At 42.5% G+C, this 18760-nt stretch overlaps 1 protein-coding gene across 5 annotated transcripts in view; it reads right to left on the reverse strand.

Annotated features, from left to right (window-relative positions):
* LOC309331486 (SITS-binding protein-like) overlaps positions 1-18760 on the reverse strand; it is a 37483-nt gene that overhangs the window by 2264 nt on the left and 16459 nt on the right. For all 5 annotated transcript variants that reach the window (XM_081843700.1, XM_081843698.1, XM_081843699.1 and 2 more), the window contains 5 exons: positions 17696-17893; positions 15925-16193; positions 13057-13193; positions 8971-9092; positions 7187-7366 (listed from right to left, as the gene is read on the reverse strand). In XM_081843700.1, the coding sequence (XP_081699826.1) occupies positions 7187-7366; positions 8971-9092; positions 13057-13193; positions 15925-16193; positions 17696-17893 (906 nt within the window). The remainder of the gene's footprint in view (positions 1-7186; positions 7367-8970; positions 9093-13056; positions 13194-15924; positions 16194-17695; positions 17894-18760) is intronic.

Here is an 18760-nt window from a genome sequence, read left to right on the forward strand (position 1 = left end):
ATGACAGCTTTCTGACATACTTGATTTGTTCCCTTTCTGGGGCCTCTGTGTTTTACTACTAATATTTAAAGATCACAAGGACACAAGCATAAGCCTAGTACAGTGGTACCTCGGTTTTAGAACAGTTTAGTTCAGGAACAACACTGAACCCAAACACTGCAAACCCAGAAGTAGGTGTTCCGGTTTTCGAACTTTGCCTCGGAAGCCGAATGTGCTCCTGAGCTTCCATTTTCACTGTTGCACAGCTTATTTGAGTCCCCCCACCCCATCGAAATTAAGGCTTTTTTCCTCCCATTTTTACCCTTGCACAGCTAATTTAAGTCCCCTCCCCACATCGTAATTAAAGCCTTCTGTTTCTGATTGCAGTGTTCTGAGGTGATATTTGGTGCTTTTGTTTTTGCTATTTTTTTTTAGTTTTTGTTTGTGTGGCTTTTTCATTTTTGTGGCTGTGGCTTGTTTTGTTTTTTTGTTTTATGATTGATTGATTGATTGATTGTGTGACTGTGGAAATGGATAAAAGCCCCCCATCCAAACAGTGACTATCATCACTGCAGGTAAGAAAAAAAAATATTTTAATTTTTATCATCTACAATACTGTCCTATTTATTTTATAGTACAAAACATTGATTATTGCTTTCATTTTATGGATCAATGGTCTTGTTAGATATTAAAATTCATGTTAAATTGCTATTTTAGGGGTTGTTTTTAAAAGTCTGGAACGGATTAATTACTTTCTATGGGAAAGTGTGCCTTGGTTTTGGAACGCTTTGGTTTTGGAACAGACTTCCAGAACCAGTTAAGTTTGAGAACCAGGGTAGTACCGTACCATTTAAGAAGGCACTGCCATTCTGCCTCATTGCAGCTTTGCTTCTTTGTTCACCTGGCTGGATCAGCTAGACTCAAAGCAGAACACCTGATAGTGAAACCGAAGTCATCTTCAGATGTTCCCAACCGGCACCAAAGAGTGCCTTGCCTAGGAAGATCACTGCCAGGGAGACAAAGGCCATCATGCCTCCACGTCGATTCCGGACGATCCATCGACCTCTGGTAAATACAGTATCAGTCAATTAGCGACACGAGCCTCAGAAATAGCTTGCCACATTCCAGGGCTTGTGCACGCTCTTTCAGCAGAGTTCATACAGCGAAAGATGCACTCCTGAGTGAGCATTATTTACAATTTTATTCAGTGTTGGTCAGAACAAAGGAAAAACATGACTGCCTGTCTGCGTGTCCAGGCACAGAGAAAGAAAAACAACAGCTATATACAAAACAGAAACATCCTGTGAACAGGAAATACGCAGGCTGTGACACAACAACCTGCTCCCTTTTTAAGGTGGAACGGAAATATCCTAACAAGTTTGACAAGGAAGATCCGATGACTGAAAATAGCCCTTGGACTTGTAGCAAGGTCATTGTGTGTTCCACACAATGGTGGCTGAGCAACCATCTGCCACAAGGTTTAATTGGTAACTAGCTGTTCCTACACCCTTGCTGTCAGCCCAAAGTCCATTTGTCTGTGAGAGCAAGTGTTCTGATTACTTGCATGTCTACGTCTACATAGTCTGCTCCAAGGTGTATGGAACTTGTCACAATCAGGCAAAAGCCGTTTTCAGTTATGTGAATCAGAATACAATGAGAAACATGCAGGCCCACCAGAGAGAATTGTGTATCATACCTACTAAAAACGTTCCAAGTTCTGTAAATAACATTGTCTAAGAAGACTAAGCACACCCAGACACACTCATCGTTCCACTCACTTGTGATTTTTCACTTCCAGAAGATATTAGGTGGCCTACATTTTTCACACCATTCGGCTGCTCACATGAGTTGCCATTTGCAGAAGTGGCCACTGTATTTGGGGCTTGTAGGAGTATCCACATGATGTCAGTCCTACCCCCATTTTTGTCTTGGACCTTTCTCCCTTGTAAATGCAGGGATTTTCAATCATCTTACATCTTACATTTTAAAGGGCGGAAGGTCAAGGATCACACTGGGATGAGGTTCACATTTTACTTTGGACAGTACAGGAGAAAAGACTGTCCTAACCCTGCACATTCTCTAATACAGTAGTAATCGAGGCAATTTAAAGCATCAAAGCAGAAATATTGATCAAAAAGATTGCGATGAGGCAACTACTGCTCTTCTTAAAACAGTCACTGTAAATTTTAGAAGGCCTCAAATGCACACAAAACTCCATTGCCCTTTGAGCGCTTAATGAGCCCTCAGTGAGAGTCTTCTTAATATGATTAAAGGCAACACTTTAGATCCTACCATGCACCAGCCTTAGAACTAAAGACACTAAAGATCAATGTGTCGTTGCCTTGATCTGGGAGAAATATTTAAGTCTTTACATTAATCATAAGTTCAGCAAATAGGAAAGTGCTTCAAAAGATTTAATTAGATATTGGCTGTATTTGAAATGCTAACAGCAAAGGGAATTAGAATGCTAACTGCTCTTTAATTTATTTCCAGTTGCTTGTTAATGCTAATTGATTATAACATTAACGGAGCACCCAATTGTCTTATTAATCTAGACAAACAAGATCTGAAATACTTGGAGGCATCATTGGCATGAACATCTCATAGAAATCAATCTCATAAACAGTCTTCCTTGTTTCAAGATGCCTCTAGGTGTGGACAGCTAGTACCACCACCTATGTCTCCTTTTGCCCAAGTCAATGGCATCATAGACAAAAGGAGCTGGGTATTCCTAGAGTGGTGGAAGATTCTTCTCCAACATGTAAAGACACACATATGGAGGAGATAGTTATTTAAATTTTATAGTGGACAAAAAGGGGGCCAGCATTTTATAGTTCTTTATTTGCATTCTTTTCCTCCAGTCGCATATAGGAACTTACACCAAGTCAGACCGCTTGCCCATCTAGCCCAGTGTTGTCTGCTCTTCTGACTGGCAGTGACTTTTGAGGGTCTGAGGCAGAGGACATGATGCCAGGGATGGAACCGCAGACCTTCTGAGCTATGGTCACTGTCCTACATTTCTAGGATACAGGGCAGGTTATAGGGTTTCATTATGACCAATGCAAAGTCAAGATGATTGCTACAGTCCAATGGCTTTGCTATCCATGTGGTGCTTCCAATGCATACCCAAACAATAATATTTGAAAGGATGTCTCCTTCCTATTCTAACATATACCCCTCTCAACCACCTCTTGTGGCTCACCTGGATAGCTACAGACTTCAGGCTTCAATGGGGAAGCTCAACAACTTTGGTTGCCCCCCCCCCAAAAAAAATTCCTGGCTACACCCATATGCCACCGTCACCAAGAGAGCAACATGAAGAATTAGCTTACTGAGCTTACAATGCTTATAATGGTGTGACCCCAGCCAGTTTCAGTGGTTCTTTGGGCCAGGGTCTGTTTGCGACCCATCATTCCTAAACTTCCATCAATGTAATCCAGAGTTCCTTTTCACAAGCAGCCAAGGAGAAACTAATCATGCTTCAACAGAATCAATGGAGACATGTGCTTAGATTGTTACCCAAACAACAGAGTTGATATGGAAAGTGGTCTTCACAGAATGGACCTCTAACTGCTATTGATCTCCAAAGGGTTTCAGTCCATTGAAGAAAAGACTGTAGTATTGAATCCCTATACTATACCACCTCATTTATTTATGGGGGGGGGCAGGGCAGACCATGATTCAGTGATTCAGGAATAATGTGTGATTCAGCATGTTTTTATTGAAAAGTGTCATATGAATTATCAGGTGAACCTTTGGGTATAATCTATGGGCAGTCACCAATGTAGAACTTTTATCAAGTAGATTCTAAAGCCTGCCACTGTAATCTGTGATTATTGTATCAGCAGAACACATCTTATAGTATCCTCATTTCCTCAGTTTTGTGAAAGTTGTTTTTTTCCATGCTAGCAAAAAACAACAACAACAACAACAACCAGAAGCTTCACTGGCGATGCAGCCAGTCATGCTATAATAAATCAAGTTGATCAACTAAGAATGCCCCATAAAACATCACCTCCTGCATAACTAGCCACACAGAAAAAGCTACGTCCAACAGGCTTTCCCAGTCTATTGTAGAAGACTCTAAAGTAAACCAACAGATGGGTGATGGATTTTCCAGGATGACAGTAGTAGGAGCCATAGAAGGGGGAGGGGGTGGAGATGGAAAGAAGCGTGAGAAGAAATGAGAGAAGTGAAAGTGAGATCTAGAATGTCACTGAATGGAAAGCCCCATATTTCACTCTGGTACTGTAGGCATTTGCTTGCTTTGCTAAAAGCATTGTAAACCTGCCGGTTGAAATACTGATGTTGCTGGGCTTTTGTGAGGCTGTGGAAAATGTTACATAAATCACAGTCACTCCAGTGAACCCTCTGCCAAAGGGAAGGCAATGGTGGGAAACCAGCGAGGAATGATAAATGTGAGATAGTGGCTGGAAAGAGGCGGCCTTGAAAGGGAAAGTTTTAAAAGTGCTATTTACTTCTCTGACCTAATGGTTGACCTAGTAAGGAGGTCACAGTGGCCTGGTTCATATGACAGGGAGAGTCAAACTACACAGAAGGATGCATGAATCTGTCGCATTTTGGTTTCTCTCTGTTGCTCATTTTTTTCAAATCTTAAATTCAGTTCTCCACTTTCTACATCTAATTTTCAAATTTCTTTTTTTTAACCCACATGAAGATTCATTAACTTTTTAGTGTGAATTTTTCCTAATAAACACATTTTTGTCTGCAATTTCATTTAATACACACATTTTTGCACGTCGTTTCCCCTGATTTAATGCATTGCTGTGTTATTTTTTAGAATATACACATTTTTATGCACACCTCCCCCAATATATGCATTTATTTTTAATTATGTTACACATTGATTGGAAAAGTGCATTGCAAAATTTGGAGTAGTGCCAATTTCAATTCACACATCATTTCTGGAAGTGAGAATTAGGTAGCTAGTTGTTAAATTGAGAATCAGTTGCTCTTCCCTGGCCCTTTTTCCTGCTGCATTGAGCTAAGCCAAAGTTTGACCCATCAGACATTCTCCAGGAGCATGCACATTTTTTGCAGTCCTTGTAAGCCATAGTTTGGGCTTACTGCACCATGCAAAACAGACTATTGTGTGTGCCGGGGATGGGAGTGGATATCTGACAGGCCAAAGTCAGGGAGAAAGTGTTGTTTTCCATAGCAAGTTATAGCTAGGGAGTACTGGGAGGACATTCTGGAATACTTAGTCAGGGACCATTGGTGGAGGCCCTGTGTTTTAGGTTATGAGAAGATTCTGAGGATGCTACCTTAAACAAGTCAGATACCTGCACCTTTATAAGGAAATCATGCTATAACCTTCGGAGCTGCTCAACTGATCATATATTCATCTCTCTCCTCCATTTCTGATGTCCATCACAGTCGCATTCCTGTGAGGAATCCAGTTTGCAGCTCTGCCCTCATGATGGATAATGGGCTGCTGCCAGGCCAGATCTAGACCCTGAAGCAGTTTTATCTGGCTTGCCAGGCAGACTTGACAAAGAAGTAACATTTTGCAACGAAAAAAAATTGCATTAGCATATGTTTTATACCATCAGCATCCCGCTCATTGTCTGGAAAATACATCAGACCCTGAACATGAAGAAGTTAGCCACTCCTCACCCCACTTAATGTACTGGTGCTAAAATTGCCAGATGTCTGGACATGTAGAAACCATTTAGATCCATTCTATTTTTCCAAGCATAAGAAGTTAATGGGCCAAATAAACCTTAAATCAAAATTTGGCTCTTGGTTGGCTCTCCCCTCCCCCCACCTCTTTCAATACAATAAGTACATCTCAATCATGTCCTCCTTGACTTTTTGTAAACTTAAAAATATCCACATGCAAAATTTTTAGACTCTCCTCATGCGGTGGGTACTCCAACCTCTTGAATATTTACTAGCCTGCTCTGCATCTTTCTCCTGTTCCGTAGTATTCATTTGGAGCGAAATACAGGCATTCCACCAATTTATGTAACAGCATTGTGATAGGGATTATTTTTTTTTAGGGGATCAAACATAAAGCTAACATGGGTTTTATGTTTCCCCACACACTGCCACTATGTGAGCTTCTGTTCTCCGTGAACTTTCCATTCTGACTCCAAGATCCCCTTCCTGAATAGTCACAGCCAAGTTAGACTTCATATATTAGGATTTTCATGTCCCAGCAAGCATCACTTTGGACCTCCTTACACTGAATCACATCGCCCATTCTACTGCCTATTTTATAGAATCATAGAGTTGGAAGAGACCACAAGGGCCATCGAGTCCAACCCCCTGCCAAGCAGGAAACACCATCAGAGCACTCCTGACATATGGTTGTCAAGCCTCTGCTTAAAGACCTCCAAAGAAGGAGACTCCACCACACTCCTTGGCAGCAAATTCCACTGTCAAACAGCTCTTATAGAATCATAGAATCTAACTATTTGCTCAGTTAGAAGAAAGCTTTCACACACTGCTTGGGTTTTCACCATCCTGAGTAGTTTTGTGTCATCTTCTACACTTTCGTTCACCTCTGACTCTGAGTCCTTCATGATTAAGTTAAACAGCATGAATCCCAACACAGATCATTGGAATACCTCATGGGTGATTTTCATCCATTGTTGGTAATACACTTTTATTCTTAGTCTCTTTTCTGTTTTTAATGCTTTAATGTTGGAACCTTCTGGTAACATTTTGTGGGAGTCATTTGGGAGGAAGATGATATAGAGGCAAACACACACACACACAAATATATAATGTCCACTGCATCACATATGTCTCTGTTTTCCTACACAGAGCAAGAAGTTGGGCAGGTGATGTTCAAGGTCCCTTCCATCACTATCATTGTATGATTTTACATTTTGACTGGACAGTCTAAATGTGTCTCGTTCCAAAAGTTTAGTGAGGCAAGAATTCCATTTACAGAAGTCATGCTGATTCCTCCTCAGCAAAGTTAATTCTTCCATGTTTTCAGAATTCTAGCTTTAATAAATGTTTTCTGCCAATTTTAATTTATGAGGGTTTTCTATCATCAAGTATTCTATTTTACCTTCGTAACTTTTCAAATTTTCAAATTTTCAAATTTTCAAAACCTGTAGAGAGCTGAAATGTTCAGTACTCTAATATAAATCCAAATGCCTTATAGAAAATATTCAGTCCCTGAGATGCCCTTCCTGATCCAAAACATGCTGGAGTAAAATTTATTCCTTACCTCATCTCCTATGAGAAATTCATCATCGATTGTAAAGGTAATGGACTCAGTGGGGCTGAGCCACCATACAGGTCGAAAAATAGGGTATCCTACAGAGAGCCACTCCTTGCTGTATTTTTCAACAAGAGGCACCACAAAACTCTGATGTGTCTGAACATAGTGCCTGGTGAGATTCAGGACCTGAAAGAAAGGAAGTTCAGCATATTATTTTAATACGCTGCGGAAAAGACAATAGAGAAGCAGGTATTTTAGTTTGATTTATGTTCTCCCAAAGGGAGTAGATACAGAGGGTGGAATTCAATGTCACACTCTTTTAATCATTCCATCTGCACAAGCATTGCAGCTTCCACAACTGGGATTCCACCCTCCCCCACACTGTGTGCTGTAATGGAGGTTCTCCAGAATGAGCCAATTTCAGAGTGTGTACAGGGAAGGGAGGGAGGGAGCTGTGTTGTATAAGCAAAAGTCCTTGCACAGGTCTTCTCCTGACAGGGATGCCTAGGTGAATCCAACCCAGAATAGCCAAGAAAATATTAATTTAGTGGTATTGTAATCCCAGCCTAACTAAATCTCTCATCCTTGAGCTTGGATGAAAATCATCTCTTCAGTCTCTTATCATGCTAGTCTTTACTACCACTACTCCTGTAGCCAGCATTGTGTTGAGAGGAGGAGAATGGCAGCAACCGCAAACAAATTGGTATAGAATATTTAGAGCAAATTCTATAAGGTGGCCTTCTTTTTTCAGAAAACTGCCTTCTTTGAAGTTTCAGCTGAGCTCTAGAACATAGCTAAAGGACTAAGAGAGCATAGCTAAAGGACTAAGATAAGAAGATTAGTATAAGCAGAATTAATAGTGGGAGAAAGAATGTGAAAGGGGAATTAGAAAGGAGAGATGGGGCACACAGCATGAAGCAACTAGGAGGAGGGGGTAATTTGAACTGATTAAGAGAAGCAAAAAAAGACAACTGTGAATGGTAGAATGCCATGAGCAAGGTATGCAGCAGAGTTTAGGGCTGAAATAAGAATTTAAGATGAGGTATAAGAAAGCCCTGGTGATAGCTGAGGCAAGAAAGTACAAGAACTTGAACCAGAGTTTCTATGAAATCAGAAATAGCAAATGTTGGCAGTGTTAAGAAGAAAAATATTACAAGATCTGGCATCAGAATCTTTTGCTAACGAACAACACAGAAGCAAATTTCTCTCCCCTCTCTTTCTCCATAACACACACCCACACCCCATGTGCAAAACTGAAGCTCACAGCCAGCCCTATCTTTGGGCAAAGTGAAGCAACTTCCCTAGGTAGCAGATGTTGGGTGGAGAGGCAGCAATTACAGCCACCTTGCTGCTCCTCTTACGCCCCTATATTAGAGGACAGAGCTATATATGCTACATGGCATGTCCTGGCCCCCATAAGGTAACTTGCTATCTCAGATGTGACAGAGCACCCTGTCCTACCACCAGTGTTAGATTAAGATTCAACTGCTGGTCCAGTTAGCTTCTGTATGTGAAATGGACCATCTTGTCCTTCACCTCAGGCAGCAAAATGCCTTGGGCCAGTCCTGGATGAGAGTACTGATGATGTGTCAAGGAAGATGGAAGTGATGATTTCAGAGAAGACATACAGAGTATACTGTTTAATCCACCTTAAACTTTGGTGGTGGTGAATCAACCAAAATGAGACATTGTGGAGATAAAAAATATTAGTAAGAACTTAGGGAGAGAATTCGGGAACCAAGAGAGCAGAATATTATCATTAGCATACCAGTGGTAGTTGATATACCTACCCAGACATCACAACAGACCCACGGTGGAGTACGGAAAGACATCACAGGAAGGAAAGTCACAATCTGCAGCCATCTAATATATAGCTCTTCATCGATCAGAAATTCATTTGCAAGACTTCCTCCTGCACAGCACAAACAAATAAAAATGGTTGGGCAATAGGAAAACTGTTATAAATATTTAGAATTCAACTTTAATCTTTGATCCAGTAATTTAGGAATGACCAGGTTATATTAATGATAAACCCTGAGATTTGTAACAAGGCCTCTGTGTGCTCTTGCATAATCAAGGTGCTATTGAAACACTGCCCGGTCACCACCAGGCCTCATGTATCTCAGCTTCTCCTGCACTGCACTGCACTGAACTGCACTGGGTCTTCTGGCAGTGGCGTCTGCTGCATCCACTGCAGAATGCCAACTCTGCCTGTAGTGAAACTTCCCTGGATAGCTTTAAGGGGAGGGCCATTGCAATAGACTTCAGTTGTGCTATTGCGGCCATTGCTGAGATGATGATGATGATGATGATGATGATGATGATGATGATGATGATTACTATTTATATCCAACAAAATATTAAAATACAATAGTACAAAATATTAAAATACAATAGCTTCATCCCAGGGCTCTTCCAAACAGCCAGTTAATTGAGCTTTCATCCTGATACAGGTGCACAAAATCTGCATGAATGTTTTACCACACTGTTATTTATTGAGACTTCATGCTGCTTTATTTGTGTGCAAGTTACATGCCACAATCACTTTTCTTATCACGAAAATTCCAGGGGGGTTGGAAGCAGGTTTGCTGCACAAGAGCACCACAACCACTTTAATTGCACAATCTAAATTTGCTGGTTTACAGCTAGGGGGTCATTATATGTTGGTCAGTCCAGCTCAATGTTGTCTTCATTGTCCGGCAGCAGCAGTCTGGGGTCTTGGAAAGGAACATTCCCATTTCTACCTGGTCTTCCTCCATACAAAGCAGATGGCCTACCATTGAGCTATGGCCATTCCCCACAAAAGAGTGACAGCTTGGAAGTGGCTTCTGTCTCCTATTTGCTGGTACAGGAGCCAATAAGATCCAAAGGGAGAAAGAAGAGGCTAGAGAAGCCAGCATTGTTCAAAAAGACACATGCCAGATGCTTAAACAGTCTTGACGGCTCAAAGCAAATGGAACTGAAGAATGGCCTGATCCAACTCACATTTTGGCATTGCTGGCATTCTGGAAACACAAGTTGTAGGAAGAATTTCAAAAGCAGTGGGAAAGTGGGGTGGCGGGGGGACGGGGACGGGGACACTGAGTATATTGAGATTTCACAGAGTAACAACATTTCTGACCATCTGACTCCTAACACAAAACAATGTAATTGGCTTGGAGTGCATTATGAAGGATTCAAGCTGAGATGTGAAACAAATGGGGGGCAGTTTCCAGCTGGAAAGGAACAGTACATAGTATAAATAGTGGGCAATACAGATAATCTGTTAAAAGAAAGAACATCTTTCATCTCTCTTTCTGGCGCGTGCTTTGCATTCGTTGGTTTAACAGCTTGACTGCTGGCATATTATAACATCAACAGTCAGCAGCCTGGAAGGCAAACCATGGACACAGCAGGTAAAATACATAATATTGTACTAAAGACCCTGAAAAGAAAATGTTCCCTACTCCTGTGTATCTCATTTATTCCTGGTAACTGCTAAATTCACATCAGTGCAAGTGATTGGGTTTGGGGGGCTCTTAGGGGCCGTTCCAACCTACCACAAAAAAACAGGGAAAAACCCCATGTCTATGACATTATAACTAAGGACCACAGGGGCATCTTGAAACACATTAACTATGCAGGAGTACCCAGCCAGGCCTTTGGCTGATTAACATCTTATTTCCCTTTTAAATGGGTTTGTGGGAGGAGGAGGGGTGGGGTTCATTGGTTTGTGTTTCTTGTTCTTGTTTTTATCATGTATTTTGTGTTTTTATATTGCGTTTTATGTTGTGAACCACCCTGAGATCTACAGATGAAGGGTGGTATACAATTTTAATAAATAATTATAATTATAATGCCCTCCAGATGTTGTTGGACTACAACTTCCTCCTTCCCTGACCATTGGCCATGCTGGCTGAGGCTGATGGGGGCTGGAGCCAAAAGCATATTGGGAACACCACATTGGATACCCTGACTTAAAATTCCATGCAAGGAAGTTAATTTGTTGTCCAGCTGCATAGTTTCTTTATCAAAGTAGAAAAGTGTCAGGCCCCCACATACATAAATTTAAATCTTTTTATGATCTGCAGAGACATGGCTTCTTAATCCAACATGAAAGAAACACCTTCTAGGTAGAAATGTAGTGAAGGGACACTTCTAGACTGAAAAGTCTTGGGAAGCCTTGTGCCAAAACAGTTCTGCCCCATCCCCACCCACAGAAGGTAGATGCTGAAGAGTACACCCATGCAGCTGGTTTGCCAAATGGGAAGAATGAACTATAACCTTGAAACATAAACCCATCCATATTAGCAGGTTGCAGAGATCATCTTAAAATCCATGCATATCCAGAAAGATAAAGCAATTCCACAGATGCTACCAATATCACTTGCAATAGGAAATATTGTGTCCTGTCATCCCACGCAGGGTTATGTAGCGTTTTAACACATCCAAAATACTTTGCCATGTAATGCGACATGACACCGCTTCATCTAGCTTCATAAATCCTGAAGGGGGTTGGAGATCATAACATAGGTTTCTTCCACCAGAGCAGAAAACTGAAATAAGGAAAGCATGCTGCAAAGGGGAGCAAGCAGATTTCCTGGTGAAATACCATACTAGGTGCTGGCTAGCGGGCGAAAGGGTGAGGGTCAAGAGAGGATTCTTATTAAAAATATTGCCTCAGGCTTAAGGAGCCCAATTCCTTCAGAAAAGGGAATTGCTTTCCAAAACAGAATATTTCGTTCTGAAACAGCCTCACATTTTATCAAAAGTGACAGCTCACTGTGAGAACAAGGAGTGCATGAGCTCCCTCTTTTCAGCACGAAAAGAAGGATTTACTACAGGGTTCCATTGGTTCAAGTCTATTGTTAAAAAAAACTATTAATATTTTTATATCTCTTGCCACAAAATTTTACCTTCTCTTCTAAGAGACATAGATATTGTTATGGGTATGTGTGTGTACGGATAGGATTTTTAAGGCATCACACAGCACTTCAGAAAGTGCTGGCTCCCATAGGAATGCAGTTAGATGCAATACCAGAAGGATGATATTCAACTAAAAAATGTGGGAGTTCAATTACTTCCACTTGTGCAACAGGACTTCTGTCCCATGCTATCCCAAAACCTCCTCTAGAAGGTTGGCCGCATCAAGCAGTTGGTCCCTTACCTTTCCTGCCCCGACCTGGCCACAGTGATACATGCGACGGTCACCTCCAGACTACTGTAATTCGCTCTACGCGGGGCTGCCTTTGAAGCTGTCCCAGAAACTCCAGCAGGTGCAAAATGCTGCAGTGAGGCTCCTCATGGGGTCTCTGCCATGGGAGCATATTCACCCAGTGCTTTTCCAGCTGCACTGGCTCCCAGTGGAGTACAGGGTCAGATTTAAGGTGCTGGTTTTGACCTTTAAAGCCCTTCACGGCCTAGGACCCTCGTACCTACGTACCAATATTTTAATCTTGTATTTTAATCTTGTTTTTAAGTTGTATTCATTCAACTTGTTTTTATTATTGCTTGTTAGCTGCCCTGAGCCCGGCCTTGGCTGGGGAGGGCAGGGTATAAATAAAAATTATTATTATTATTAATCCAGATGTTGTTAGACTCCAACTCTCATCAAGCCCGACCACTGGCCTTCCTGTTTGGGGCTGATGGGAGTTGCAGCCTGACATCTGGATGGCAGCTGATCAAGACTCTGCATTGACCAGCAACTTCTCTCCAGTGTTTCAGACATGGGTCTTTTGCAGCCCTTCCCAAAAATGCCAGGGATTGAATCTGGGGCCTCTTAACACACAGCATATGGGCTCTGCCCATGAGATCTGGCCTTTTCTCTCAGGGGCATCTTCAGCCCTTCTATAAAACGGATTCTAAGAAGAAGTAGGAGAAGTTGACCTTAACGTTACCTATTGCATCCGGAATAAAAAAGTTATAACCAAGAAGACTGTAATGAAGCACCGATGGAATAATCCCTTTCAAGCCAGCGTAGCTCCAGTCGGACTGACGGGGGTTCATTTGGAGAAAGAGCGGCAGGTGGCTGGCTCTAGAAGCAGCAGAAACAGACCAGGAGTCAAACTGGAAATACTGAAAGGCACAGTAATCATTCAGCCTTCCCCAGACTTGAGGCCCTCTAGATGTTGTTGAATCACAACTCCCATAACCCCTGACTTAGCCATGATGGTTGGAGCCGCTGGGAGCTGTTGTTCAACAACACCTGGAGAGCACCAGGTTGAGGGAGGCCAACTTAAGGCACAGGTGCAGCATTGCATCAAAGTCATAGACAGTTCTAAGGACACATTGTCACATAGCAGCTGGTGGCTTGGCTTCATGCTAGAGTTGCCATATTTTGAAGAGCAAAAAAGAGGACACATCTGTCAACTTCTACTTTTAACTATGGGTAAAAAAAAAGGTAAAGGACCCCTGGACAGTTAAGTCCAGTCAAAGGCGACTATGGGGTTGAAGCGCTCATCTTGCTTTCAGGCCAAGGGAGCCGGTGTTTGTCCACAGACAGCTTTTTGGGTCACGTGGCCAGCATGACTAAACCGGTTCTGGTGCAAGAGGAAGGTAAATACCATTTACCTTCACGCCACAGCAGTACCTAATTCTCTACTTGCACTGGTGTGCTTTTGAACTGCTAGGTTGGCAGGAGCTGGGACAGAGCAACGGGAGCTCACCCTGTTGCGCGGATTTGAACCGCTGGCCTTCTGATCGACAAGCCCAAGAGGCTCAGTGGCTTAGACCACAGCGACTCTCTTTTTTTTTTTTTCTCGCATAATTTTTATTGTTTTTAAATCATAACAAACAAGAAAATAAAACAGTTTACACCTTGTTGTCACAGATTTCTTTCTATAAGACTTCCTTCAGCTTCCCCTGAAATCATCCATACCCTAATTTAACAAATTCACACAAATCCTAGCTTATATTGACATTATTTTCTCTTTCCTTCTTTTTCTCTTTAGACAATATTCCAACCTTTTCACAGAGCTTTTTTAAACCCAACTAGCGTTATCTGACCTTCACTTATATTTTCCAGATATTCCACAAATTTCCCCCAGTCCTCAATGAACCTTTGGTCTTTTAAATATCTAATTTTCCCCGTCAATCTGTCCATCTCCGCGTATTCTAGTAGTTTTGCTCTCCATTCCTCAAGCGTCGGTATGTTCTGTTGTTTCCAATTTTGAGCCAATAAGACCCTTGCAGCCGTTGTTGCATATTGGAAGAATTTACTGTCATTGTTCTTTATATCACTTCCTGCTAGGCCTAACAGAAAAGCCTCCGGCTTTTTCCCAAAGTTATATCTTAATATACTTTTCATTTCATTATATACACTTTCCCAAAAGCCTTTGACCTTTCTGCAGTCCCACCACATATGGAAGAAGGATCCCTCTTTTTCCCTGCATTTCCAGCATTTATTACAAGTTTTATATATTTTTGCTAATTTTGCAGGTGTTATATACCAACGGTAAAACATCTTCATGAGGTTCTCTTTTAACGTTGTGCAAGCTGTAAATTTAAGGTTTTTTTCCCAGAGTTTCTCCCATTCTTCATAATATATATTATGGCCGATGTCCCTTGCCCAATGAATCATCACAGACTTCACTTCCTCATCTATCAGGTTATACTCTAATAGCATATTATACGTTTTAGAAAGAATTTTGTAATCATTGTTTATTATTTCAGTCTGGAATTTAGATTCTTTATCCGCGTATCCTCTCTCTTTAACGTCTTGTCTAAACATTTCGTTTATTTGGAAATAGTGTAACCAATCATAGACTTTTCCTTTAACCTGGTCATATGGTTTCAATTTCCATGTCCCCCCTACTTTTGTTAACAATTGTTCATAAGTTATCCAATCACCTCTCATGTTTACTTTTTTCACGCTCATAACTTCCAAAGGGGATAGCCAGTGTGGTACTTTAGGTTCTAATAAAAATCTATTCCTCTCCCAAACTTCCAATAGAGGGCCTTTAAAAATATGTGTTGCGAAACCCTTGTGCTTCCTCTTCCCCTGCCATAAGTACGCGTGCCATCCTGCTCTATTGTCGAACCCCTCCAGGACTAATAGTTCCTTATTTTCCAATTTTATCCATGTTTTCACCCAGCAGAGGCACGCTGCCTCATAGTATAACTTCAGATCTGGCAGGGCGAATCCCCCTCTTTCTTTAGCTTCTGTTAACAATTTAAACTTAATCCTTGGTTTTTTGCCCTGCCAGACATATTTTGAGATTCCTCTTTGCCACTCTTTGAATATCTTAGTGCCCTTAATTATCGGTAAGTTCTGGAACAGAAATAACATTCTCGGGAGAACGTTCATCTTCATTAAAGCTATCCTACCCCAGAATGACAATCTCAGCTTCCCCCACCTCTCCAAGTCCTTTTTTATCTCTTTCCATACCTGCTCATAGTTATTCTTAATAGACCACAGCGACTCTCATTTTACACACCCATGAAAAAGAGGACATGCTCTGGAAAAGGAGGACATATGGCAACCCAGTTCATGCAAGCTGAAGCCACTTTTCTGGAAAGGAATAGCCCATGCTGAACGCACATCCATGCCTCTGTTCATTAGCTCACACTAATGTCACCCACGACTCTCCTTCAGATTACAGCAGCACCAGCAGCAAATGACAAGGACACAGAAAGGGGTGAAAGGGGGATGTGAGATTTCCCCTAAAATATTTTTTTAACGAAATAAAAAGAAGGGGCAGGAGATGGTGCATACTGATAGGATGCCCTCAGAAACAGACAGTTAGGAGAGTTATCCTGAGACAAACCTCGTGCCAGCGCTAATTATTGACGAGTTTCCCAATGCAGCTGCCATTGAGGCTAAAATGTGAATGTACTTATCCCCTCCAAGTTCTGTGGGAGGTGGGATTGCTTGCTCCATAAACCAATTGCCTTCGCCACTTTCAAAAACCAAATACTCTGCTCCCAGTCGCTGCCTCAAGAGGCTCACTTGGTCCATGTACCAGAGCACTGCAGCCCGGCTGGTTACATTTAGCTGAGCAGAAAACTGCCCTTTCCATCTGGTGAGCAGCGGCACCTGCAATAGGAAACAGCCATCAGAAGAGAACAGCAGAAGCATAAAGGGCTAGGCTGACTTCCTGGTTCACCTCATGTGCAGGTAACCAATGTGGGGGCCCCCAGAAGGTTATGGGCTCCAACTCCCATCAGCCTCAGACAGCATAGCCAATGGTCAGGCATGATAGCAGTTACAATCCAGCAATATCTAGAAGCTACCATATTGGATGTTCCCTGCCTAAACTAATAGTTGGCAGCGCCAGATAAAGGGGAGTGCAGGGACCATTTGTGAGCACTTGGTTTCAAGGTTATGCTCTCCGAATGGCAGTACTCCTTGCCTCAAATTCTGAGCAGAATCATATGAGCATAGCATAGAATATTTTATAGCTAATGTGCATTTTCAAAACAAAGGCATCACTCTGTATTTATGTGTATCATGGGCACTGAGACAATTTTATTAGGCAATAAATTTATTTTTATTTTTTTTAAAAAAATGATAGCCTGCTATATTACATTGCTTAATAAAACATGGCCTGAAATATATTTCTTTTGCAGACACCACTGAAGGTACAGTATAGCTATAATTTCCCGAAATTGGTTATAGGCCCAAGAACCATTATTTAGGTACAGCTTGATTATTGATTACAAGGGCCTTACTAGACATGATGTGGGAAATCAATGATTAGGTATCCTGCCATGATTTTACTTTCCTAAAAGTCGCTGTAAGCGACCCAACACTCACACACCCAGTTTAGATTGAGCTTACGGCATGAAGATAAAAGTTCCCCCTCCATATAGCTTCCTTTCTATGACTGTATTGCATATTTTCGCCTCTGCAGCTCAGGGAGGGTGATTTGCAGCAAGGCTTCGGTACAAGGAAGGAGGGTAAGACCCCCTTCCTACCATGTCAGGGCTCCATCCAAACGGGGTTGTGGTAGCTGCTATCAGAAGAAGAAAAATGCTAATTGGCAGTGCTTGCAAAGGCACAGGGCTTTGCAAGTGCAAACACTCAACTTATTGTCAGCTCCTGCAGACTCCTGTGTCTTGGTCCATTGAGTGTGATTTCAAACTGCCCAGGCAAAATAAAGCACGGCACCTGACATCACTGTGATGCCAGCTGAATGACAAGTGGGCAGTCCCATCTACTTGTCAGAATGGCCAGCAGGGGGCAGGGTGAGGGACCTAGACATCCAATCCACAGGCTGGAAACAGCTCCTCAACCCTGGTATAGAGTCATAGAATAGGAAGGTACCATGAGGGTCATCTAGTCCAGAACCCTGCAATGCAGGAATCTTTTGTCCATTGTCGAGCTCAGACCCACAACTTTGCAATTAAGAGTCTCACGTACTACCAACTGGGGGGATCCAATCACGCATCTCCGACATAACATGTGCTTTGGCTTATTAATGCCTGCTAATGTATGTTGAGCAAGCCGAGAAAGCCTTATACCTACTGGTTCCTTCCAGGCTAGGAACCTCTAGAGGTAATTGGTCAAGTGCAAGAGGTTGTATTAGGGACTTGTACCGAGTAGTCACCAGATTCAGAGTGGCGGCTCAGCCAAAAGTCTTCTTTGCCTTCTTGTAGAGACATCTGAAAAAGTTGGGAGTTGATGCTTGCAAAAGGGGACACAGTTATGGAAAGCTTTAGATGTTTTGTAAGTGAGGAGCCCATGGCAAGCCTATGCAACCCTTTTCGTCTCAGCACAGGTAAAAACGTGTGTTCCTGAAAGAAGGGAGAAGAGTGTGCACCATTAGACAAGGATTTTGTCATAGGACCAGGGACTATAATGTTTGGAAGGTAAGACTAAACAGCAAAACACACTCTGCTATTTATTTAACAGGGTCTCAAGATGACATCTCCAAGAAATCTTACCCTACTTCTGTTTAAGGATGGATGGCAGCTAACAGATTGAGGTTGAATCCTGACAAGACAGAAGTACTGTTTTGGGGGGACAGGGGGCGGGCGGGTGTGGGGGATTACCTGGTCCTGAATGGGGTAACCATGCCCCTGAAGGACCAGGTGCACAGCCTGGGAGTCATTTTGGACTCACAGCTGTCCATGGAGGCGTAGGATAATTCTGTGTCCAGGGCCGCTGTCTACCAGCTCCACCTAGTACGCAGGTTAAGACCCTACCTGCCCGCGTACTGTCTCGCCAGTGGTGCATGCTTTAGTTATCTCCTGCTTGGACTACTGCAATGCACTCTACGTGGGGCTACCTTTGAAGGTGACCCAAAACTGCAATTAATCCAGAATGCAGCAGCTAGACTGGTGACTGGGAGTGGCCGCCGGGACCACATAACACCGGTCCTGAGAGATCTGCATTAGCTCCCAGTACGTTTCCAACCACAATTCAAAGTGTTGGTGTTGACCTTTAAAGCCCTAAACGGCCTCGGTTCTGTATACCTGGAGCGTCTCCACCCCCATCATTCAGCCCGGACACTGAGATCCAGCGCCAAGGGCCTTCTGGCGGTTCCCTCATTGCGAGAAGTGAGGTTACAGGGAACCAGACAGAGGGCCTTCTCGATAGTGGCGCCCACCCTGTGGAACACCCTCCCTTCAGATGTGAAGGAAATAAGCAGCTATCCTATC

This window comes from Podarcis erhardii (genome assembly GCF_964252035.2).
Source record: "Podarcis erhardii genome assembly, chromosome: 1".
NCBI lineage: Eukaryota > Metazoa > Chordata > Lepidosauria > Squamata > Lacertidae > Podarcis > Podarcis erhardii.